The 25,482-nt window shown below is 32.2% G+C and overlaps 3 protein-coding genes across 3 annotated transcripts; 1 reads left to right on the forward strand and 2 right to left on the reverse strand.

Moving 5' to 3' along the window:
• Positions 1–22: 22 nt before the first annotated feature.
• LOC109597452 (sodium channel protein 60E) lies at positions 23–24,050 on the reverse strand. Its single transcript, XM_049968527.1, has 29 exons — positions 23,832–24,050; positions 23,548–23,768; positions 16,087–16,270; positions 15,681–15,906; positions 15,152–15,286; positions 14,316–14,581; positions 13,230–13,378; positions 13,004–13,167; positions 12,808–12,949; positions 12,515–12,732; positions 12,268–12,438; positions 12,015–12,208; positions 11,854–11,959; positions 11,676–11,801; positions 11,299–11,464; positions 10,847–10,986; positions 10,291–10,459; positions 9,413–9,716; positions 9,045–9,360; positions 8,689–8,964; positions 8,527–8,631; positions 7,886–8,077; positions 7,542–7,830; positions 7,293–7,486; positions 5,408–5,883; positions 5,130–5,349; positions 4,931–5,070; positions 4,488–4,813; positions 23–3,402 (listed from the first exon to the last, which is right to left on the reverse strand). The coding sequence occupies exons 1-29, from the start codon at positions 23,897–23,899 to the stop codon at positions 2,873–2,875; spliced, it is 6,213 nt and encodes a 2,070-aa protein (XP_049824484.1). The 5' UTR covers positions 23,900–24,050; the 3' UTR covers positions 23–2,872.
• On the forward strand, positions 16,599–17,915 carry LOC126265796 (leucine-rich repeat-containing protein egg-6-like). The gene has a single exon (XM_049968486.1). The coding sequence runs from the start codon at positions 16,810–16,812 to the stop codon at positions 17,884–17,886; it is 1,077 nt and encodes a 358-aa protein (XP_049824443.1). The 5' UTR covers positions 16,599–16,809; the 3' UTR covers positions 17,887–17,915.
• LOC126265795 (leucine-rich repeat-containing protein 15-like) lies at positions 19,269–20,548 on the reverse strand. The gene has a single exon (XM_049968476.1). The coding sequence runs from the start codon at positions 20,505–20,507 to the stop codon at positions 19,431–19,433; it is 1,077 nt and encodes a 358-aa protein (XP_049824433.1). The 5' UTR covers positions 20,508–20,548; the 3' UTR covers positions 19,269–19,430.
• Positions 24,051–25,482: the final 1,432 nt, after the last annotated feature.

The raw sequence follows: 25,482 nt of genomic DNA on the forward strand, positions 1-25,482 counted from the left end.
CTTTATTAGAAATAATAAGATGTTGTAATGTAATATTTTATTTTAAATTTAAATGCTATAATGTCACAATTTAAAGATTTATACACAACTCTATACTTAACTATAATTCTCAAATTAACAATGATATTCAAAATATCTCACGAAGGCATACTAGGTAATCATTCAATAGCTAAGAAACAGCATAGGTCAGGTACATAAAAGAAACATAACTTTACAGACCTTCAATAGGTACACATTGTTACAATTTTCAAGTTTGTTTCTAGTATGCAGCCGGCTAAATTTTTGGCGATTATTAAATATTTTGGCAATTACATATCTATTTGCCTTCATAAAATGTATAACAGCATCCTTGCAACAATTGAATTAGAATGCATTTTTCAAATGTAGTCAAATTTGATGAATTATGCCACTTGAAAAACGCATTCAGTAACAAAAGTGTTTAATCTAAGTCCTATTTTGATAAGTAATATCACAAGTAATTAACTATAATACATACATTTAAGGAAGAAAACTTTTTATAATAGGTAATTTTTATATTTGGTGATATTTTACAAGATTTTTTTTTGTTGTATATACAGATATTTGTCGAAGTTTTGACATTAACAATGCATGGACCCGTGATAATATATTTAGAATAGAATAAATCAAGGTTCGTCTTTTTGGTGGGCGCATCTTTCAGGTCACACTAATAAGGCTAGTTATGCGTTGAATAGCAAATTATATTTTTATTTATTGCAACCTGAATAACCTTTGTCCACCTTACTTACTGGGTATATCGTATAGAATTTCAAAGATATAAAATATAATTAAAATGCTATTGTTTATTTATACATAAGTATAGTACACATTTAATGGAGGAATTCACAATTAATGATTTTTTTTTGTAATGTGTAGAAATTTTGGTCGACAGTTCTATGTAAATTATAAATCTGATAGCATGAACCAAAGGTAAAATACACTACTCTACAAATACCTTGTAACAGACTATTTTTTCTAAGAGCTTTTACTGAATTGGAAAAATTTTTAGTTTATTTTTTTAATAGTTACATAATTTCTAGTTCTAATTATAATAATTCTTATAAATTGACATTAGAATTACTCTGTTTCTTTTTTACACGGTATGTATTTTGGGTATGTGCGTTTTGACTATGTGACTTTTATAAAATCCACTACTAATAAAAATACTTTTTACAATTTTTAATTCAATAATTTTTAATAATAATCAATACTATAGATTGAAATAAATTTCTGAAATAAAATAAGTGAATTTAAGAATGATGGCGTTGATTTCGAATCTATACCATGGTTAAAACAATTTTACGATTATAACTAGAACAGAATTACAGAAAAACTTTTGAAGCCATCATCTTAATTAAGCTTTTTATTCGTGCTTTTACTTTTTCGTTATATAAATTTTAATCTGTGTTATATGCATTGATATGTAATACAATTTAATGAATATTGTTAATTGATAAATGTAGTATTTGTAACAACACCCACTACAAAAACGCTTTTTTAAAAATTTTGAAAATATTTATTTTTTTAATAATTCTTCATTATCATTTTGTTTTTGATATATGAGTTTAATACACTGAAGAAAATATTAATGTTAATGGGTGATAATAGATAATTTCTGAAAATTTTTAAAATTTCAAATTATTTAAATTTGTAGACATTAGGTCTAGCATGGTCTTAAATTTACAAATAAAAAGGAAAGCTCGTTTATTTGTTAGTCTTACTTGTAGGCCTTTGTTACTTCCTTTTAAAAATATTGTCGACATTGCAATATTTAATGCATCTATATGATTGTTTCCTATTTTTTTTGGTATGCGTTAATAATTATAAAAATGAAACCCAATTTACTAAATTCTATCTAAAATTACTGCGTTAAAGAAAAATGTGACATCTTTGAATGTAAAGTAATGGGCATTACTTTAAATTAATTTTATTTGATTAAAAAATTAATCATATATATATTTCTGGGATTCTATGCAAAATAAAACGTGCTAGTTATTACCTACCTATCCTCTACTCTACTGATTGTACATCTTTAGTCAGTAGTTTCAATATTATTTATTATAATTGACTTAATTAATATAACCTGCGTATTCATATTTATAAATAATCAAAACTACTTGATTTTTAAATCAATAGCGACCTAAATATTTGTATGTACAATTCATGCCTTTAAGCATATTTTGAATTAGAATTAATTCACTTTACCATTCTTTACATAAACGATTTAAAATAAATTTAATAAAGTAAAAAGTAATTCTTAATACTATGTCGCGAATATTTAAGTTTCAAATGAACCCCAGAATGTGTAATAATTAGAAGATAATGCCAATCTTTCTAATTGTTCGAAAAACCACATTCTAATGTTCCTTAAACATGTTCCAATTGTGTATTGGAATATTTTACGGAGATTACGGGAGATGGTCTAATATTCCTGTTTCTATACAATGATATGTACTAATTAATAATTTTAAATGTACAGTGTTTTCCAGAGGATTGGATTCCGAAAGAAACATGTGTGTGATCTAAAAGTCAAAAATGAGGCACTTTTAACTAACGGAACTTTTAGATTACATCGCATCTGCATCTTCTCAAACAGTGATGTAGCCAGAGAGTATTTTAATATGATGTTACTACATTTCTTTAGCATGTTAATAAGTTTGTCTATTTTAAATTGCTACCGTGAAATATAATAAGCAGCAATTGATTTGATACTGTGAACTGACTCCATCAATGATTTCAGTACTGTATTGAATCGTGTCATCCTCTGGGGATTTATGCATCATCCTAAACACTACTTATCACAAAATCTCAGCATCTATTCCACATGCTGACAGTCAGTAATTAACTGTTTAGATCATCTAGTCGCATCTGGCGACATCACATCACTACTGTTAACCGTTTCCGCCTCTGTATTCACCACATCCGGTACGGTGTCGGCAGTGACGTCTATCTTGGGAGTTTCTTCTTCCTCTTCTTGATTATACTCTTCGCTTTCTCTGTGAACGAGGACCTGCACAACAGTTGCCTCGCTGTGTTGTCTATGTAATGGAGGTCTCACAAACGCTGTTTCTGGCGATGCCTCTGTGACCAAAATGCTAACGTCCGAAGCGTTAACCGGTTCTGATTCTGCCCTCTGAGCAGGAGGAACAGTTGAAGTTGGTCGAGCTTTAACGGATCCGACACGTTTCCTACGAATGATGCTGCCTCGTTTCGGCTTTGGATCTTCTGCCATGGCGGGGTGTAGAGATTGTGATGTTCCGCTGGGTTTCAGTGGTTTTTTGATCGGAAGCGGCGAGGCAGGGTCTTCGTGCGTGTCTACCGCGTCCTGGTGTTTCAAGAAGAACGGGAAGTTATAGATGCTCCTACGTCGGGGTTGCATCGGACCTATGCACATATATATTAGCTTCTAAGTTAGGACATTTTAAACAAAAAGATTTGAAAGATTTAACTGATACTGAATAATTCTGAATTTAAACATAGCTTTTTATATTTTAAATTTATAAAATAAAAGTTCGCTGGAATATTAATATACTTTATAGTTAATTCATTATAAAAATATATATTACTTTTATTTTTTAGGTAGAAATATTAGTTAAAAATTAAATTATATTCTTCACCACAAACCTTATAATTTACAGAAAATGTTTCAAATCCTTAGTATTCAGGTGCATCTCTAAAGGTCTATCCTTGAGCTTAACCTAATTTTCTTTGGACATATTCGATTTGTGATTTGTTATATATATGCAGTAAAACACAGAAACGAGATTAACTGATTAAACTAATTTCTGTGCGTTGGGTATCGTAGAATTCTATGGCATTGAATGATTTGATTCTATAATTTTGGTGTAGAATGACGTGCTGGGGATGCAATGATTGTGTATCACGTAGTCTCAATTTAGAAATTAATTATTGTACATTAAAATGAACCAATTGTAGTCCTGAAAGTGCATCAGCATTCTCAAACCAGCATCGTCGAGGTGGACTCTTACTTTCAATTTAAACTGTTGTTCTAATAGCGTTTTCCGCTTGTTCTCTCAGTGCACTCCCAAAAGCAAAAAAAGCGTGTCCAATCATTTGTAATCCATTTGATTTATCCAAAATGGTTTCGTGGAAGCAGTAAATCATGCTGTTTTTTGAATGGTTGATTCTATTAAAAAGTCAACGTACAAATAAAAATCATATTCCGTTGCTCCATTAATAGCTTTCAAAAAGGAAAGTTCATGGGGTATTCGATGGGTGCGACAAAAGTCGTAACTCGAGTAACCTGAGAGCAGTACAATGGAAAACAGTATTAGTGCAAGGTTTTAAATCACCGTTTCTTGGCTGAAAACTTCTAAAATTAGTGTCACCACACTATTAATTTTGGTGCCGTTTTCTAGAACCTTTTTAGTGTATCCTAATAAAAAAAAACTGTACGCTTTAGGATATTCACTTAATCAGTTGTTATACTTACTGCCAAGAATACTTACATGGTGCTAGGGGAGTGGTAGCGTTAGGATCTGCGGTGGGGGCGCTCCTGTTGGCGGCATCGTGGGACTCGCGATTCAGGTCCAGCTCCTCTGGGGACATGTTGGTGGCGCCGGAGAGCAACAACAGCGGCAGGTTGAGCCAGGGGCCGCCCAATTCGCTGAGGTCGCTCGCGTCCGAGGCCCGAGAGGACTTGCGAGATGAGGCGCGACTGCCGCGATGCACATGTAGGAACGCACTAAGACGACCTTGCCAACCGCCACCCGGTGACGAGGTCTGGGTTGTTTCGTCCACCTCGTCAGCTTCACACTCCTTTTCCTTCTTGCGTCTATAAAAATTTTATAAACGGTTAAAGAATGTTAGAGATACTAAGAAATAAACTTTTAACTTTCAAATTAGATTGACATTTATAGATATTCAATTGATCTACGAAGATCTTACTTACCTAACATAATCCTTGTAAGTTTTTTGAATAAGTCTAGCAGCTTTATCTTGTCGTTTCCATATCCTCGTTGAAGATACTATTTCCAGTTCCTTCCTAGTTGGAAATTGTTTCTTAAATTTAATGTCCATTTGTTCTTGCAACTGTAAAAAAATATACGTGTAGTAAACAAATACATTTTAAATGTTTCGAATTTACTCACTTGTCTAAAATTGTCAGTCTCCTCAACATGACCAAGTACGTGTTTAACCAGGGCGTGCAGAATGTCCAGGCAATGGATTTTATTCCCTTTAGCGATTGGTAAGTTGAAGCTGACCAAAGCTACTGTGTTAGGTTTTGATATACCTAAGGGCGGATCTAATGAAGCTATGAAATCTGACAACTGTGAAAACCTAATAAACTGAGTGGCATGTGGATCGTACCTAAAAGTTAAAAAATGAGAGTCCGTCCAAATATTACTTATTGACTTTGTATATTTACTTGCTCCATCTGATGTAAAACATTTCTAAATCATCTTCCACAATGCCAATCTCCTCCTCTTGATGTGCTTGGTTAAAGTTTTCCAAAATAATTGCTATGTACATGTTAATAACAATCATGTAGTTGATGATGATAAAGCTGGTGAAGTAAATAATGCTCAGCAATGGATATCCACAATCACCGTTGTTCTGGCCTCGGTAGTGTGGGTCGCAGTTTGGATACTCGATCATTAGTGATTCGAGAACGTCGTTCCATCCAGCTGATGTTATCAGTCTGAATAACAAATGCATGGACCTGCCGAATGTCTCGAAGTTGACCATGTCGTCTAAAGCACCTTGTTGTCGAACGTGGCCAAAGAGAAACATGCCAATGATGGCATATATGAAGGTGATCAGAGCTAAAAGGGCGCCGATATTGAAGAGTGCCGGGAGGGACACCACCAAGGCGAAGAGTAGTTTTCTTATGCCTTTGGCGGCCTGCAAAAGATAAACGTTTTGAGAAAATGAAGATGAATTGGGGAAAACCAGGTTAAGGTAAAATAATTGTTAAAAAATAATATAAAAAAATACAATAACTAATAATATACTCCATAGTATACATTTGGTTTGAAGCTAAAAAATAATAAAAGGTTTCAAACAATTATTATTAAATTGATAATTTGCTTAAAAGCATAAAATTTGTTATAAGTTATCGTTATAGATTTTTTATATATTAAAAAATAATAATAAAATCATAATAATATAAAATAAAACTAAAAAAAAATAATCTAATATAGAGGGAAGTAATAAAACTTTTTTGCTATTCTAATTAAAGCTAATAAGAAAATTTTAATAAATCATAATTTTCAATGCGTTGTAAAATATTAAGAAATTTAATTCTTTTCAAAGCTAACTAAAAAGAAGAGTTCTAGCTTTTTTTATTTTAAGCAGTATAGAATCTAAGTTTCGCTATCCATACTGGCAGAATAGAAATTCACTAAATACCATATTAATCTGATGTGTTTTCCATTACATCATATAAATTTGTATATATTTTGTATTACTTCTACACTGATTTCGCTACACTTACAATATTCCTAACGTGCTGTGAAATTTGACAAAATTTGTGTATCGCTAGAGTAAACGTGCATGTTTTAAAGTGACAAATTAGTCTAAATGTATGATTTTTTGTACAATTTTTGTCAAATTATTGATACTGATAGGTACGGTGGTAAATCAGGCAAGAATCGTAGTTCATGTTGGGTTTTGATAAGCTAGTGCATTCAAGAAATCTCTTGCATCATACTTCAGGTGTAGAGAGGAAGAAATTTAGAGTGATATCCTTTGGTTTTTAATTTTTCCTTACCTGGAACTGTCGACAAGTTCAGCGGTCAATGCAATTAAAAACTTTTTAGATAAATACGAAATTATCATAAAATACACACAGAGTAAATTTTTATCAAAGGAAGATAGATTCGTGTACTGATAGGGAAGTGAATAACTGTCCTAATACAGAAAAATTAATACTCATCAACTATTTTAAATCCAGGTTCATCAAAATATACAGGGTTAACATCAAATTGATATATGTACAAGCAAACCTGAATACAAAATAGCTACAATAACATATAAATAAAATAGATGTTGGTAGCTTTTAACATTATCTTCGTCAATTGACAAAATTATAATTTATTACAACTGTTTAAATATTCAATGTAAAAATTACCAACACCTAAAATTAATCAAATAAAATGACTAGGACGATTTTTCTTAACCCACAAACATATCCTCGAAACAGAAAAGTGACACTTCACAGAAAGACACTTAGAGTGGTGCTTATTTAAACACACAAAGAATTATTTACACAGAGACATCTATATCACGAATAAATCTCCGACCATACAAACCTTAATCAGCCGTAAAATCCTTCCTATCCTAAATACTCTTACTACACGGAGCAGCGTTGGGGAAACAGGGAAGTCGATCATTATGTCCTCCATTAGTATCCCCAAGATGGAAGCCAGCACCAATAGAAAGTCGAACACGTTCCACGGAACGGTAAAATAGTGATATCTCAAGCCAATTATCTTTACTATTGCCTCTATATACAAAAAAAGTGAGATCATTTAGCATCAGATTTAAATGATAAGTTTTACCTAAACCAAAGACTGTGGTAAAAAATGCGTTGCTAACTTCTAATATGAAGAACACAGCATGGGGTTGATTATAGTGTTCAATGCCCATTGTCAGCATGTTGAGAAAAATTAACACGAATATAGCGATCTCAAATCTCCTGGAGTTCGACAGATCATAGAACATTGCTAGAAACTGGTTCATCGGCCGTTTTATCACCTTCTGGGGCTTCTTCCTACCTAACTTCTTCATCGCTGTATAATAATGCTTTTGACTTTCAGTCAAGAACATCTCCAAAACTCCACCTTCATACTGAAACATTGCAACATTGATGGATGTTTCTAATTATATTATATAAAATATTTACCTTCTTTTTTAACATATTAAAGTTGTCGATGATTACTCCAATGAATAAATTCAGGGTAAAAAATGAACCGCAAACTATGAAGATGACAAAATAAATATAGGCGTAAAGGTTCGCTTCTCTTTGAGGTTGAAGGTTAACTCCCCTCGCGTCCACAGCATCAGCCATCACTTCCATCCAGCCTTCGAATGTTGCCTAGAAATAAACGTTTTACAGTTAATTTAAAGCAAAATAATAATTAATTTTTTTAAATATTTAAATAATTTGTTATTTTTTATTTCTCTCTGTGGCGATCTTATTCATTTTTTTATATTTTTTGCTTCAAAATTTATTTGAGACATTCACAATGTGAAGAAGGTATAAAAATCAAATAAATTTTGGTACAAATTCAAGACATTAAAGTTTGCTAATATAATTTCTGCGGATGATCTTGTTGCTAAGGAACAAACTGTGCGGGGGCTAGTCTACTGGCTACTAGCTAAAACTATCCTAGTTGGCTAGTACACCAGCCCCGCACAGCTGATCTGTAATTGTAAACTCCAACCTCCTAGATGAATAGAGTGTTACAAACCTGCGAAGTACACTATTATAAAATAAAAATAGCCCTAGAAAATATAAATCATTTAAAAATGGTAGATACCTACCACTTGAAATAAAGCAAGATAAGCTATTCCCACATGATCGAAGGAGATTTTTGAGTTGATCCAAGTGTAGTTCTGACTTAAACAATCCCACTTTGTATTTACTTTCTGGAATGTATTATTAATTAGATTAAGTTACAACATTGTAATTTTATATATTCTTACTATTACTGGAAGTAGTTCACCATCTTTATCGAGACATTTATAGAACTTGCCGCTGAAAAACTGCACGCCCATAATGGAAAATATCAGCCAGAATACCAAACACACCAATAACACATTAAAAATACTAGGTATGGCGTACATGAGGGCGTTGACGACTATCCTCATACCTTGCCATCTACTTATTGCTCTGAGTGGTCTTAAGGCTCTAAGGGTCCTTAGAGACCTTAGCACCCTTAGGTTTTCGTTTTCTTCTATTAACAAACTAAACAATGATACCTGAAATAAAAATAGTTTTATGGTTTGAACGCAAACAGCATTGAGCCACTGCTCACTGGAACTATTCTCGAATTACTTACAAAAACTATTAAAAAATCCAACAACGTCCAAAAACTTGTAAAATACTTATGGAATCCCAACGCTAGCCATTTAAGGAACATTTCTATAATGAATATAACAGAAAACGCTAAGTTAGTCCAATAAAGCACTCGCTTGAGTTCTGGATTTTGTTCCAGATAAATGTCTTCGAAGCACAATGTGACACTCGAAGCGAATATCAACACCAAAATAAACCACTCGAAGGCAGGAGTGTCCACAACACCAAGTACCATTTGTCGGATATGTGTCCATTTGCGTCCCACTTTTGTGTTCATGCACTTCTCCAAACAAATGCACCTAGGAACAAAAGCTCGCGTAATATATTACTATTTAAATTATCGTGTATTACCTGTAGTAAATTTGATGAGGGAAACAGTCTGGTGGTTGCTTCGGAGGTTTGTTCTTCCCAAATCCAGGAAAGTTACCCATGCGGTCGATGTACTGGCCTTTGGAATTCCTTCTACCTCCCACTGTAAGTTCGTCAACGTATGACACGAGGGTCTGCCAGGGACGTTCGCTCTCTCCATCCGCACCCGTTTTCTTTTCGGAGGAGTTCTTTTGCTCTCCGGGACATAAGGACGACTCTTCATCGTGTTCAGTGTCTGCTGACGTGCCTCGTATGTTCTTCAACTCTAAACTTTCTGTGTTTTCATCTGTTTAGGCAAATTGAATTAAATTACGGTTTAACAGCCATCAAAAATATGTAATATAAATAATTTTGTTCAGAAATAAAGAAGAAAATTTTAATAATTTAATATAAAACTGAAGCAAACAAACGATGGAGAAAAGGAGTCTTTCAACTGTAATACTTTTTAAAACAAAACATAAATTACTAGCTCAAATTCCAAGCTGTTATTTTATCAATATTTATGGGAAAATATTTATTATCCTCCCACATCGATCGGTTTTTAAAATGGCGACATAATTTTATTTTTTAAAATTCATGAAAGGTTCCTCGGTGGCGTATCATCATTTGTTTGTGTCATTTTTTGAGGTGACACGATAACAGCCATGTATACGACGAAATTTATTACAGGAAATTAAGTCCATTTCGTTCAAAACAAACTATTAGATCAATCACATTATTATTTACGAACGTTTCGCGAGGTCAAACGTATGCAATATCCTTTTGAGAGACTAATCCAGTGCCAAAATTTAAACCTGGTCCCTTATAAGCCCCATGTCAATTATGAGATAATCCCCCAAGGAATATCGATTGGAGTTTACCTTTGCTATCATTCGTTGTTCCTAGTCCAGAAGACATATTTTGTAAAAGTCTAGCGTCAGTCTTTTTGTTCTCAATTAAAAGGGTATCACTATCTTCTGAATTGCCATTAATTAACGTTGAATACCGCTTCGAATTCTTGCTTTCCTTTTCGCTTTCCTGAATCGTTTCCTGGAATAATAAATTACGTTAATTTCTTCAATGTATGAATGTCTCTGATTCAAATTGCAGGCATAAAATATGAATGCGATTCTCATTTTTGCAATTATAATCGTAATTTATTTATGCACTCAATTCCCGTCTTATTTGAAACATTCATTTCATCTTAATGAGATCGGCAAACAAAATTAATTATCCGATCTTTTAGACTAAAAATTTATTATTTAATAAGACTTAGGGATTCATTTACATAGAATATTTCAATTTGAAAATTATCCGTTTTACGATTTGTTAATTAGATTTCGAGTTGGGCGAATCAATAAACAGGCTCACTTAATAATTAAATCATCTTTAGGGGGAGATTGTAGGGATCTCCCTTGCGACACAGTCAATATTTACCTGATAATCGGGTGGATCATAACTGATGATGGATACGGGCCGGTTCATTGCTTCTTGGTAGCTTCTTTTGTCTCTGGGAAAACCGACTACTGTTGCGGTTGTTTGTTGAACGCTGACGGGTTTTGCCTTACCCGCCGCAGCTGAAACATGATCACCAGTTGAGACTAAAGCAGAATTACAGTTTGCAGTAAGATAATGAGCATGGAACACTATGAATCAAATTGAGAAGGACTTAACATCACTGCGGCATCATTAATGGTTATAATTGCAGTTCAAAACCAACACGGTCTTTCTCTCTTATATTTCATAATACTTGTTTTTGATATACATTTTAATGAACTATTCGTAGGCGTACGTAACAATAGATTGTATACTTAAAAGTAATTCAGATGGATTTAGTAAAAAGTATCAAGTAATTATAATCAATATTATAAATAAGAATATAAACTTACCAGCTTTAAATGCTTCTTCTTCTGCATGCCTTTGCATAACTTCTCGTACAATTTGTTCTAACCGAGAATTATTTTCATTCTGCTTTTCTTCCTGTAGTCTTCGATTGCGAACTAAATCGCGTATCCTCTGGAAACTTTGTGCCAACTTCGATTCATCTCCCACTTCCTGATATACATTAAGAAATAAACTATTTTATCTGAAAGTTTTTTAGTGGCGACACAGATATGTCAAATAATTATAATCGGATAATACCAGACACGTAATAATAGGAAATAATAATAAAAATAAACGTAAAAACAATGCTGTCGTAAAATAAATTTATTAAAATAAAAAATAAATAATTACATGCAAATTTAAGCAATATACGTATAAGTACCTCCTTCCTTTGCTTCAACTCCTCAGAATTAAAGCTATTAAGCAACAGAGCCAAGAAGAGGTTGAGTACCATGAAGTTGCCCATTACCAATGTTGGAAGAAAAACTGCCAGACAAATTCCAGGACTCTGAAATAAACAACGAATTAACAATATGTCCGAATTAAAAAAATAATCATACTTCTGATCTTTCTGCTCGCATGCAGTCCCACAGTGGCTCAATCCACTCCCCACACAAAATGCGAAAAATCATCATGAAAGAGTGAAAAAAATCTGTAAAATTCCATCTAAAAAGGTAATAATTAATTTTGTTGTAACTCAATATAAATTTGCGTTTTATACCTAGGAACAGGATCGGGTTCGAATTTCTTGACGGTGTAGTCTTTCGCGAACAATTGCATACCGATTACGGCGAATATATAAATAACAATTACCAAAACGAATGTTAAGTTTCCCAAGGCTCCTATTGTACTAATAATAATGCTAAGTAGCACCTTCATTGTTATCCAAGATTGAGCTAACTTCAAAACACGCAACTGAAACCGATGAAGGCGATTAGGAGGAAATGAGGGCGATTATGCACACATTTACTTACCAATCGAAGACCGCGCAAAACTGACAGACCGTCGACCAGTTCGAATATCAAGTCGAGCAGACTGGCTGACACGATGATCAAATCGAAAATGTTCCACCCGCAGTGAAAAAAGTCCTTGCTAAGAGCCATTATTTTCAAACAACACTCGAACGTAAAAATGGAAGTAAAAACCTGGAAAGTTAAGAAGGTTAAGTTTTAAACTGAATCGAATTACAGGTGATCCTTGCCAAAAGAGGTGACCACTTACTTTATTGCCTATGTCTAAGGCCCTGAGTATAGATTCACTCATGCCGTGGTGCTCCATCGCAAGGAACATAGTGTTGAGCACGATGCAGACGGTGATTGCCAACTCGAAGAGTGGATCCCGTACTATCCTGTAAAGAGCCTGTTGGAACTGTAGCCATCCGTTGTAGTCCATGCAACATTGCTCACAACCCGAACAGTTCCTGTCTGGAAGCTGATCATCTAAGAAAGACAACATGTGTGTTCATCATTGTAACCCATCTAATTGTATTTGAAAGCAGCCCAAAAGTCACTTACTTATAACAACGATGTGTGAGAGGTAGTCTGGAGGCAACGTGTACATGTGCTTCTTTTTCTTACAACTTCCAACTCCATTGCATTTAATCACTTTTATTTCTTTCGGACTTACAGCTACTGTAACTGGTGTTACTTCGATTCTCTGCAAATGTAATATTAATAAACGCTGTATTTCCTTGTAGTCTTAAAAACTTACTCTTACAGTGGGTACAATATGGGCAGTGGCGTCTTCAGAAGTTATATCGCCTTCTGGTTCATGATCGTCTACAACTCCGGAATCATCCAGTGATGATTCTCTATTGTTGCCTTCGCCGCTGTTGCTACTGGCTTGTCTGCTGTGAAATCCAACCCTGTTTGGCGCTTCAATGGTCAACAAAAAAAGTTTTTCAGTGGACAGTTTTTTCAATTTACGACATTCTTACCAAGGGTGTTAGATGGATGTAACATGTCAGGACACCTGGGGTCTGAGAGATAGACATGCTTAGGGGGCGGCAATGGCAAAGGCAAAGCTTGGGGCCTTGGGGAGCTGCGACTATGTCTCGGACTCGGACTGGGACTTGGCGTTACGGACCTAAAACAAATGTTTTTAAGGTGTTAGTTACTAAATGTTAAATCACCTATATTTTATTTTTTTCATACAATTAAATCAAAATATTATTTATTTATAAACTGAACTGAAAAATTGCTTATTTTTAATTAATTAATATTATAATAAAGTATATTATTAATAAAATAATATTACAAATAACATTCAGTTTGTATATAAATTATTTAGATACAATAAATGTATTGTGATTTATACCAATAATTATTTGAACCTTCGTGTGAAATAAATGTTTATTAATAGCCTCTATATATAAATGAATGTGGCAAATAAAAAACAAATGGCCTTACATAATAATATAACACAATTTTTGTTTTAAAAATGCCATAAATCCTTAAAATTCAAAATATATTATGTATTATTACACTTTATTGTGCGATTTTTATATTTTTTTATCTTTATAATTTAGACATTGTTATTTATATGTTTTCAGGTTTTAAATATTATATTATAATAATTAAATGAACATTTAACATTAATTTCTACTTTTACTATAATTAATTCTCATATACTTTGTTAAATGTTGAACTAGTTGTAAAGCTTGAGCACTCATCATTAAATTTGAGCAGGTTAGTTCACTTTAAACAGTGCAATAAAACGATTTTCCGGTAATTTAATAAGTTATATGAATTTTATTGATAAAAAATAATACTATATATACAAGTCCCTTGAAACAACGTGTCACACGTACAAATCTATCTACGTTAGCCGAAAATCTGACAGCGACATAATTTTCAACACCCCATGCACAGAGAAACGATAAATCAAAAGTGGTCTCCCAAAAACCACAAGAGAGATCAACACGCGGCCATTAGTCCTCATATAAAATTTCCTGTCTATTGCACCTGGATCAATAGCTAGACGTTGTTTGTTAGGTCATGTATAAAATTTAAAATTTTCGTACCGTGTAGGTTTCGGTGAGGACTTGGACGATTCCTTGGATTCCTCCTTTGAATTTTCAGGCACGCCCGGTTTGCTTTGATTCACCGTACTGCTTCTGTTCCGTTTTCTTCGCCTCGTTTTCTTCCTGGAGTACGACGATAGTAGCACACCTTTCCTGGCGTCGATTTTTTTGATTTTGTGTTTAGACAACTTACGCACGTTCAAACTTGACGGATCGAAGCTGAACGTGGAATCCTCGCGGTGGTCGACCAGCTCCTTTTTTCTCTCCTAAAACACGAGTCTTTGTTTCGAGACGTCTGACGTGAAATGGGTAAACGATAATGCTGTCTGAATGAAATTTTTATGGACTGAAATCGTTCACATCCTGTTGCTGTTGTCAGGGCCAGGAATTTATGATCCGGATTTTCAGAACATTTTATTGTTCAAAACAATAGACGTGTGTGGTCAGCGTAATTTTCTAAAATGTATCGGTTCAAAATTGCTACTCTTAATAAAGCAATATTCGAAATTTATTGCACCCCATAAATTTCACGATTTTAAGTTCCGAATGCCTTTTTATTTTTACAATATATAAAAATGGCTTTGTGTTAAGCAGACAAAAAAGTACGTAAAGAGGCAGAGAAAATTGAATCGTTATCTATGTTTAACACGAACAAGTGGCCGAATAATGATGTTATCAATCGGCGACCCCCAAAAGTTACTCCCTTATTTCTCTATTCCAGCGCCTGAACTAAATAAACCATAAAATCGATACAGCTCGAGTAGATGCACACGTATTTATTTAAAAAAAAATGTTGGGATCGGTAAAGTAATCCGTTTTCCCTCTACGTAACTGACCTCCTGCGTTATTTCCGCTTCCTCCTCGTAACTCAGCGCTACCACAGCCAGCATTAGGTTAATGAGATAAAACGAACCGAAAAACACTACGACGGTAAAAAAGGAGACGCTTATAGGCCCGCACGATGACAGCACCTGTAACAAAGAAGTAAGTTTTTCATGAGATTTGCCCAAGTTTTAATTAAGAATTGATAACAGTCCTATGATTTATTTGACACAGGAATGAATGATATGTGTATGTTTAGTACTTAGAAAGAGTGGACTTGAGAGCAACTTGTTGAAAATATGGTAAAAGAGCATATTGAAAGAGGGCATGTAATGAAAATAGTGTCAAACGTTAATACGGTTGGTTTCCCTTAAAGAAAGTACTTGTGAAAGTTTCATTCATTCTGAAGCTGAGTATTTCTTGAATCTGGCACATGGTATTTAATTAAAAAATCCATTTCATTTTCAAACTCGGTTAACTCTCATTTTAAAAATTAGATTTTAAGTGACTTGTTCAAATATTGTGCTATAAATGATAAATTACCATGTTGTAGACGTTTTCCCAGTAGTCGAGGGTGATGAGCTGGAAGGTTGTGAGCATCGACCATAGGAAATTGTCGAAGCTGGTGTAGCCGTGGTTGGGATTTTCGCCCACACACAAACATGTGTGGGTCGAGGGACAGTGACGTGACCCTGTGACGTTCCCGCAAAGGAGAGGCTCGTCCTCCGTGTCGTTCCTCATCAGCCAGTGCTGAGAATCCTGTGTCCAGCTGATGAATTACATTAACAATTTATATTATTACTTTTTTCTACAATTTGCACGAACTATTTATAAATTAATCCTTTTTCGTTTGTGAAAACATTCCTTGAGCAGTTTCAGAGACTAACCTGATAGTCAAATGAGCCGGAGGCCTTTCTTTTTTATTATTATACGTAAGGATAACACTTACTTGAACCACGCATCGTATGAGGCGTTATGGTCGTCCATTTTTAGGACGCACTTGTTGCGAAGCTCTCCTTTGTACACTTGCAGTGCGAACAAAGCGAAAACCATGAGACAAAATATTGTTAAAGTCATGACTTCCGCCAATTGCTTGAACGAATGAAGCAGTGCGTTGATAATAGTTTTCAGTCCTATAAAAAATCAACAATTAACTTTAACTTAAATTGTCAAATGTTAGAAATCTGATAGACCATGAGGAAGTTTACTGATTTTAGGTCTTCCCTGAACAATACTATAATTAATAATATTATTTATTTAACAGTTATTGACATATTCAAAATATTAATTCAATAATCAAATTGACGGTCAAATAATAGAAATAGACCATATTCAGTTAAGTGTATTAAAATATGGATTAAGTTTTCTGTTTATTGTCAAAGCTTAAAGCCGAATTCTAGTATAACAGAAAGAAAATTAGATTTGTTTAAATTTTATATCCGGATATTAAAGCAAATCAAGAATGTATTATAACAGAGTTTAATGATCTTGAAAAGTATTGATAACACGTGACGTACTTGACCTCTTATGTAATATCATGAATATCTTAATATAAGCATCAGTACCCGTTATACTCTATACAACATGGTATAGTTTATTTAGGAATTAACATGAGTAATTTATAAACTAAATTTAGCTTTGTCAGTTAAAAGTTGAATGGTTTAAAGTGAAGATGCTGTTGAAAACACAGTCGCAATTAACTTTAATTTTAAGTATGATATGTTCAGTTTATTGTAAAAGCAAAGCATGTGAAACGTTCGAAGAAAATACAATTTTCGCAGTAGATCACCGCGGACATGTTATGAATCGTACAATCGATGGTTGCATAGAGTATAGCGATTTTATTGGTTACCATATCGTACAGGTGACTGTGAAACATCAGTATTTGGACACGCTGGGACGCGAATGTGTCAGGGACATGCCATTTTTAAAGAGATTAATTTTCCAACATTGCGAAATTACTAAAATCGATTCGAAATTTTTGAGCAATCTTCCAAAATTAGAATACTTAGAGATATTCGGAGGTGAATTGGACACGTTAAAAAAGAACTTATTCGACGAAGTTCCCGAAATTACAACGATTAGTGTGCACGACACGTTGTTGTGTGATATCAGAAACGAAGCATTGGGATATATGCCTTCTTTGAAGAGGGTCTCCCTTTACAGAAATCACCTGGAATTTATTAACAAAGATTGGTTTACTGGTTCTGAGAACATACAAATTATGGACATCAGCTTCAATAAGATTACAACCATCAGCCGAAATACATTTCGGTACTTAAAAAATCTTAGAGAACTCTACTTGGACTTTAACAACTTGGAACTATTGGAAACTGCAGCTTTCAACGGTCTTCAAAACCTCCGTTTCTTAGGGTTACGGTACAATAAACTAAAAACATTGGACGCAGACGTATTTCCAACTACGACGAAAATCGGCAGGCTGGACATTGGAGCCAACTCGTTAAACTACTTGTCGCCGGAACTGAGAAAGATACTTGAAGTAGGTTCCATTGTTCTTGATGCTAATCCTTGGATGTGTTATTGTTATTTTCAAATCACTGAATGGCTGAACTCCACAAATGCACGTTTGGAGCCATCACGATACTGCCCGGATATCCCGTTTTGTTATTCGACGTCTTCAAATGTCACAGACTGTGCGGAAAGTGATGGTGAAGAAGTTTCGAGGGGGTATTTTGTTGCGCTGAGGACTTTAGGGACTATAAATCCGTATTGTGCTAGGGAAAGTTAATGTAGGTTGTAACGTACAACTTATATTAATTAAATTATAGTTTATTTAATTTATGTATGCCACTGCAATATTATTACACATATAATTTTAGTTGAAAATATTTTTTTTTATTTCAACACGATATTTTTGTAAGAATGTTTCTGTTTTTAAAATAAACGTAATTACTGTTTGAAACAAAATAATAATTAAATTAGTTCAAAATTAATTAGTTAATTAATTTAAATAGAATAGTGTAAATATAAAATAAATGCTCTCCTTTCAATATATTTGTACACAGTACTTTTAAATTAAATTGGTCCAAAATTACTTAATTAATCAATTTTAACAAAAATTACGTAAATAGAAGAGTGTAAACATGAAATAAATGCAAAATCTCTTTAAATATATTTTTACACAACTTTTCTTTTTTTACACACTTTAATTCTTGAGTGGAAAATAAAACAGATGATAAGCAACAAATCTAAACCAAGGACATTCATACTAATTTTAAAGTATTAAACATTCATAAAATTTTTACATGTCTGTTATTTGATTACTTAATCAAAACAATTTTTATTTTCATTTGTTATGTTGGCTTAGTTTAACAGTATTTATTATCTCATTAGTGTTCAATGCCAAATAAATCAGAAAATGCCCAAATAAATCTGTATTAACAATTTATATTAATTTATAATTAAAGGAAAATTTACTAATTTATTTTTTTTTATAGCATTTGTGAATATAACTCGATTGAAATAAATTTTAATTTATTATTTTATTCACTTTTGATTAAATATATGAATTTATTTATAACTACTCAATATTGCATTTAATCACATATTATGCAAATATAATATTTGATTAATTATAATTTATAATAATTTGGAAATAACAATTTATTGTTTCATTAATTTTATATAATTAATTATAGCTGATTAAAGATTGTGAAACACATACAATATAGAATAATAAATATTGAAAATACATATTAATTGTTTTTATGTAATGTTACTTCACTTTTAAACTGTTTTCTTACATTTTTGGTATATACTAAATTATTATCATTATAAAATTGAATTAGTTTAATGGGGATTTAGGTAATGATAAACGATAAAAGTAAATAAATAAATAATAAATATAATTAAAATTTATGAAACAATACTTAACTAAATTGTTTTGTATTTTAAATTTAAATTTGATTTATTTTATTTAGTTAGGAGTCTTTATGAACGTGTGATAAATTATATTAAACTTTCAAACGATCAAAGTTCTAAAGGCCTGCAACAGTTGGAGCGGTTGAACTTGGAAGTACAACAGGTTACTATCGATCTTCAGAACCGGGCACAGATTCATCCATATATAAGTTTAAATTAGTAAGTAAATAAATTAATGAACCTCAATGGTCAATTTCAAAATTTATTAGGTATATACGCTGATATTAAAAGGGAAAAGGGACAAGAAATAGTAAATAATAAAAAATAAGTTATATTATTAAGAAATAAAAATAAATAAAAACAAATATAACAATAATAAATACAAACGAATGAATAATAGGAAATAATAGCTTATTGTAGGCGAGCACAAAATTCGGTACCCATTGATGACAAACTTTGCAAAGCTTGCTGATATCGACTAGTTACGTCCTCATTTTCAGTCTCCAAACAAGTATTTTTCCCCACGTTCAAGGAATAACAAATGGGGATCTCCTCACAATACTGGGACTTCTCCAGATCTGCTCCAATTTCGAACAGCCAGTCGTGAATTTTCTGCAAACACTCGCACTTCCAAGGATTAGCGTCCAAAACGGCCGTTTTCACTATGAGTTTACTGAATAATTCGGTTGGAAGGTAATTTAAATAGTTCCCGCCCAGGTCTATTCTCATCACTTTAACCGAGTTTGCGAACAGCTTTGACGGTATAGATTTTAATCTGTTAAATCTGAGCCCAAGATGTTGAAGTTTGCGCAGCCCTTTGAAGGAGTTCTTGGACAAGCTGGATATATCGTTGTTGTCTAAATGCAGTTCCTTCAACTTGTGGAACGTTTTGAACGACAGACCCTCAATAACTCGTATATAGTTGAATCTCAAATCAATCACCTCCAAGTTCGTGGAATTAAGGAACCAATCCGGATTAAAATATTCCAACTTGTTGTGATCGAGATGCACGTTTTTCAAAGATGGCAAAAACCCAAAGGCTTCGTTATCGATTTCGAACAGATCGGTATTGTAGATTTTAACGGTGTTCAACGAATTCAACGGGTTGAACACTCCGTAACCGATCGACGATATTCCACAGTCGGACGCTTCGAAATACCACAATCTGGACAGACCCTTAAAACATCCCGGTGCCAAAGTGGTCAAGCTGCATTTGTTGAATTTCAAGTGCGTCAGGTGGTGCATATTACGCACGGCATCTCGTCCCAACCTCGGCAAGTCTTGATTTATAACGTGGACCTCCAGCACGGCACTGTCACCGAAGTTATTGGGCTGGATGCAGCCGAAGATCGATTGACTGTATGATTCGCCTTTCAGATCGACAACGCGAACTTCGGTGTTACGAAAGGACGCGCACGGTTTCTCGCATTTTACCATGTCGATTAATTGTATCAGGGCGAACTGAAGGAGGATGAGTCCGAACTGCATGCTTGCTGGATCATGAGCGTAAACTGACTGCAGATAACCAACTGACTGAGCAAACAAAACAGGTTTCTATTCGGTTTAATCACGGTAAAGGTCCAGTTTCGTATAATCATCTTTTTTTGGCACTTGTAATTAGTGCATACATAAATATTGTGTTTGTCGTCTGGATGTTCCGCATTTGTAATTAATATTAATTGATTTCGTAAGAATTTTTGTTTATTTATTGTTTACATGCAGTAGGTAACTTCTGAAATAGACATAAATATTTTTATGTGTTGCTTTTGACCTTCATGCTGAGATAATCTATTATAATGTTTAAATAAACAAATTTTTGTTATAAAAAAATCCCCTTCTAAAATACAATTAAAAAAATTATTCATTCCAATTTTGAACAAGATTTGCGTAAAATTTATATTGGATAAATAAATAAAAATTCCACTTTTCGATTAGCATTTATTTATTGGCGAACTGTCGCTTGAAAATGTGTTGACCTCCGTTTATTTCATTAAACATTCATCTCGATTGTCCCTCATTTTAGTTTTTGCTTCGAAACGAATATGTATTTAGTGAAACAACTGTTAAGAATTATTGTTACTACTTTATTAGGAATAAATTGTGGAAAAAGGATTAATGGTCCAATAGAGAATTTTGTTTAATAAGGTATGGACAATTTCATATAACTAGAGTCACTCATTAGTTATTCAATTCATTTAGTTAATTTAATTAATATACAAAGTGTTTCTAAAGTAGGTTGTATAAATAATATTAGGCTCCTGGGTTCTAAAATTAATAAATTTATGCATTAATGCAAATTGAGGGCTTTTAGAAATGATAATGAAAATTAATAAAAGCATATAGTGAATATATCTTTTTCATTTTTTAATTATCAAAACTAATCAAAAGAGTTTTATCATAACTATTTGATTTTGTATGGTATGAAAATTATTGTTTTCAAAATATTACAACTGAAATATCTCAAAAACAGTGATAATCAAAATTAATCAAGATCACCTTTTTTAAAATTATGGTTTGAGAATGACAAGCTTTGAAAAATATTCTTTGGCGTAGAAAATAGGGCGGGAGAAAGAGAAGAGCTCTCAAAATCTACATTACTCATTATGAAAAAAAAAAAAAAAAATACAATTTTTTAAAATTAAATTTGAGAGGGTGTATTTTCTTCATGTGTTTACATTATATTCATTATTGGACACGTTCTACTTCCTCTGAGCATCTATTTCAGAATTTTAGGAATTTACAGATTGATTTTCTGTAGGAGAAGAAGAAAGAAATTAGATTATTATTAAAATTTTGACAATCTGTTTTAGAAATACTTGTACATATATTTATACTCAATTGGTCAATGGATCATAGTAAAATATTAAATGATGTAAAAACTATTGCCATTTAATCAACCTCGCTTTATTTAAAAATTAATAATTACCCATATGGGAGTTGTTAAATTTAAGATTTTGTTTTTGAATTCATTTTATAAAAAGCAGTCTTCTTAAGCAAAATTTGCTGAAAGGGATTTATTTAACTCGAAGTAATATCATTATTGTTGTAGATGACAGGACGTATTTTGAAATAGTTGTAATTTTTTACTTGATAAAATATTTTAATATCTCTTAAAATAATATTTGACCAGTCTTTTTAGGAAAACAGTTACATTACATAAATATCTTTCAGGATTACTGTTTTTGAGATATTTGGATCTAAACTATGAGAATTAGTGAATTTAAATTGTGGAATATTTTCATTAATTCTTCTTTATAATAACAAATTTGGGTTTCTATTAATTTTTTGAAAAACAATTTGTCATTGTGGTTTGTAAGGACATCCTATATAATATTTAATATATTTAAATTATGCTATTTAAAATTCATGTTTTACTTAACATGTTTAATTATTTAATGATTTGATTATCTGATGATAAAATTATGATAATTAGATTAGATTCTCAACAAATTAATTATGTTATAAAAAGAGGAAATTTTTAGAGAATTGCTATAAGTTTAATAAATATTTATTTGTTAAAATTATTCAAATTTAGTTAAAATTGTTGTTATGTAATAACACAATTTATTTTTCATATTTACCATACATGAATCAGCATTTTTTATGTTTGTTTATATTTATTTTTCAGATTGAGCAAAAGTGAATATTCTACATAGGAAACTTTTTAATTTTTAAATTGTTTTAAATTTATTTTATGTACATTCATATATATATATATATATATATATATATATATATATATTGATAATAAAATATTTAATATTGTGAGTGTTTTATTATTAGCAACAATATTTTGCAGGAACGACTAATAATAAATAAATAAGTTTCCGTGATGAAAACAATTGTATTTTTTCCGACGAAGACGACTAATTACAAGAAATCCAAAAGAAACGATCTAAATACAAATTACAAAGGCTAGAAGGAGCCTGGTATTTAATAAATTGCATTATCTTTCTCCATTCGAGTAACACATTTGTCCGTTTTTCAATTTAGAAAGGTTTCTAAAGAGCCCGGGCCTCCTCGTCGATTAAATCGCAGCCTCAGAATGAAATTGTTAATTGGCCCATATTTCTTGCCGATTCTTTTCACAATCTGCGAACTCTTTGTTGTCTAATGTATGTTTGCCATTCACGGGAACCTGCTTTTATAGAATGCACAAGTGCGCATTAATGACAACATGTAATAATGAAAAATCAACTAGTTTTGCCTATAAATCAGAGTTTATTCAAATTGTACTTAACAACTTCGCGGAGTTTAGTTTTACATGGCTATATATCTTTTACACATTGCTTTGGATACGAGCAGTTAAAACTTTTAGTAGTTATCAAACTATCTTTTCGTTCGTTTTCGTGTAATTCAACGCGGACTTTTAAAACTTCGAACATGGCAAAACGGAGCTTTTAAAATTCGTTGCACATAAAAAATTAAAATTCGTTTGTTTCGACTTTTTGTAGGTCGGGTCGTATTTTAAAGCGGAACGACGTTCGACGGAAGCTTTAATTGGGTCTGTGTGACCGATGTAACTTACCTGGTAAAATAGAGATTGTCTTTAAGGCTCGCAAGACGCGAAATGTTCGAAGACCTGCCAGATTGGCGCCTTCTACGCCTATGGTAGCGTATCCGCTCGTTATCACAACGAAATCCAGCCAATTCCATGGATTCCTCAGATACGTGTACTTGTTTAATATAAACCCCTTCGCTATACCTTTTATTATCATTTCAGCCGTGTATATGGCTAAAAAAATATACCTGGAACAAAGACACAATGGGACGGTGCGGAAATATAGTTTGATTGACAATTATGCGACTTACTCTGCTTCTTCTATAGTTTCGGTCATGGCGAGGAAGACGCAGTTGAGCAAAATGGTGGCCATGACCATGTAATCGAAGTATTGGTTTGTGCACAGGTATATACATGCTTTCCGAATCGAACTGAACGGGCTGAAGAAGAAGAATGAACTGGTCGCCGTGAAACGGTGGATGTAGTTCTTTCGAAACCTCTTCGAGACCACGCAAAAAGTCTGCAAAGGAAATTACAAAACTCAATAATTTAACTATCATTTTTTTCACCTATAGATTTATAGTTTTTTGTCTAATCAACATCGCGGCCTTTGGAATTGTAAGCAATTAAAAAAAAAAAAATAAAGGTGACATTTCATTCATGGATGAACTCTTCCTATATTTATTTAAAATTCTTTGTAGGGAAAATTCACATATAACAGTTTCACACCCACATACACTTAAATTTTAATGTTTCCAATCCACTTAAATTAAAACAAAACCAACAGATGCAGTTTATAGTAACGCATCCTCAACAAATCTCGGCATTGTCTAGTAACTTGGCGGCAATTTACTAATTAATTTCCACCTTGAAGTGTAATACAAAGTTTCTGAATAATTAATCCGCTAATTTATTTTGTGGTTACAATTCAATAGCAACACACACAAAGTATGACTTGTAAATACACTCCAAGGGAAATAAATGTTTTTGAAGACATTGTATGTGTGCGAAACATAGTATGTTTACCATTGGGGTAATTTAAGTTTAATTTCTATCCTAATGATTTTCTGATTCTGATCTAAATATATTGATTAAAAAAGTTTTATGGACATAAAATGATTGTTGCAAATAATCTTATTTTGTGATATTTATAATGTCACTCATATTTTAAATATTTTGAATAGGCATTATAGACAAATTAGCTTATTTTTTATAAAATATAATGGTTATAAATGAAAAATTTATAATCATTTACTCTGACCTTGTATTATTTGACCTCTAAATATGTAAAAAATTAATACTAACGTTCTAACTTTATACAAAGATCATGGTCAGTTTAGAAAAAAAAAACGCTTCCTAAATAAATAATTGTCTAAATATTATAAAGACAAAATATTAACTTATAATATTACATCCTGTACAGAAAATTGAGACCTAATATTGAAAAAATTATAAAAATATAAATATTACATATTGTAAACTGAAAAAATTATATCAATACATTAAACTCTTAAAACTAGTTTTAAAATAAAATACATAAATTTTATATAAAGCCTTTTTTGAATATAACCTAATTAATGCTTAAAATTCATGAGAAATTAAGTTTGTTCAGCGTAATTGTATTACATTATAGAATTAATGACGTAAAAAGTTTTTATTAAATACCATTACCAATTACGTGAATGAAAATTAACATAAAACATTACATTTAAGTACTCCATTTATTTTCTTTTAGTTTCCTCATTACTTGAGTGTAAGTAATCCGGACATTAACTTACTACGAGTACAAAATAAAAATTGCAATTGTCGATGCTCACGATATTTTTAATTATTTACAAGATTAATAATGCACTGCAAATGGTGCACACGAAAGTTTTGAAAAAAAAAGAATATATATTTGACCAGAGTTAATGTAAAAGATTTGAAAAATAAATTAATATAAAAAAATACTGAAGTAGACAA

The sequence above is a fragment of the Aethina tumida genome, chromosome 1 (assembly GCF_024364675.1).
Source record: "Aethina tumida isolate Nest 87 chromosome 1, icAetTumi1.1, whole genome shotgun sequence".
Lineage (NCBI taxonomy): Eukaryota > Metazoa > Arthropoda > Insecta > Coleoptera > Nitidulidae > Aethina > Aethina tumida.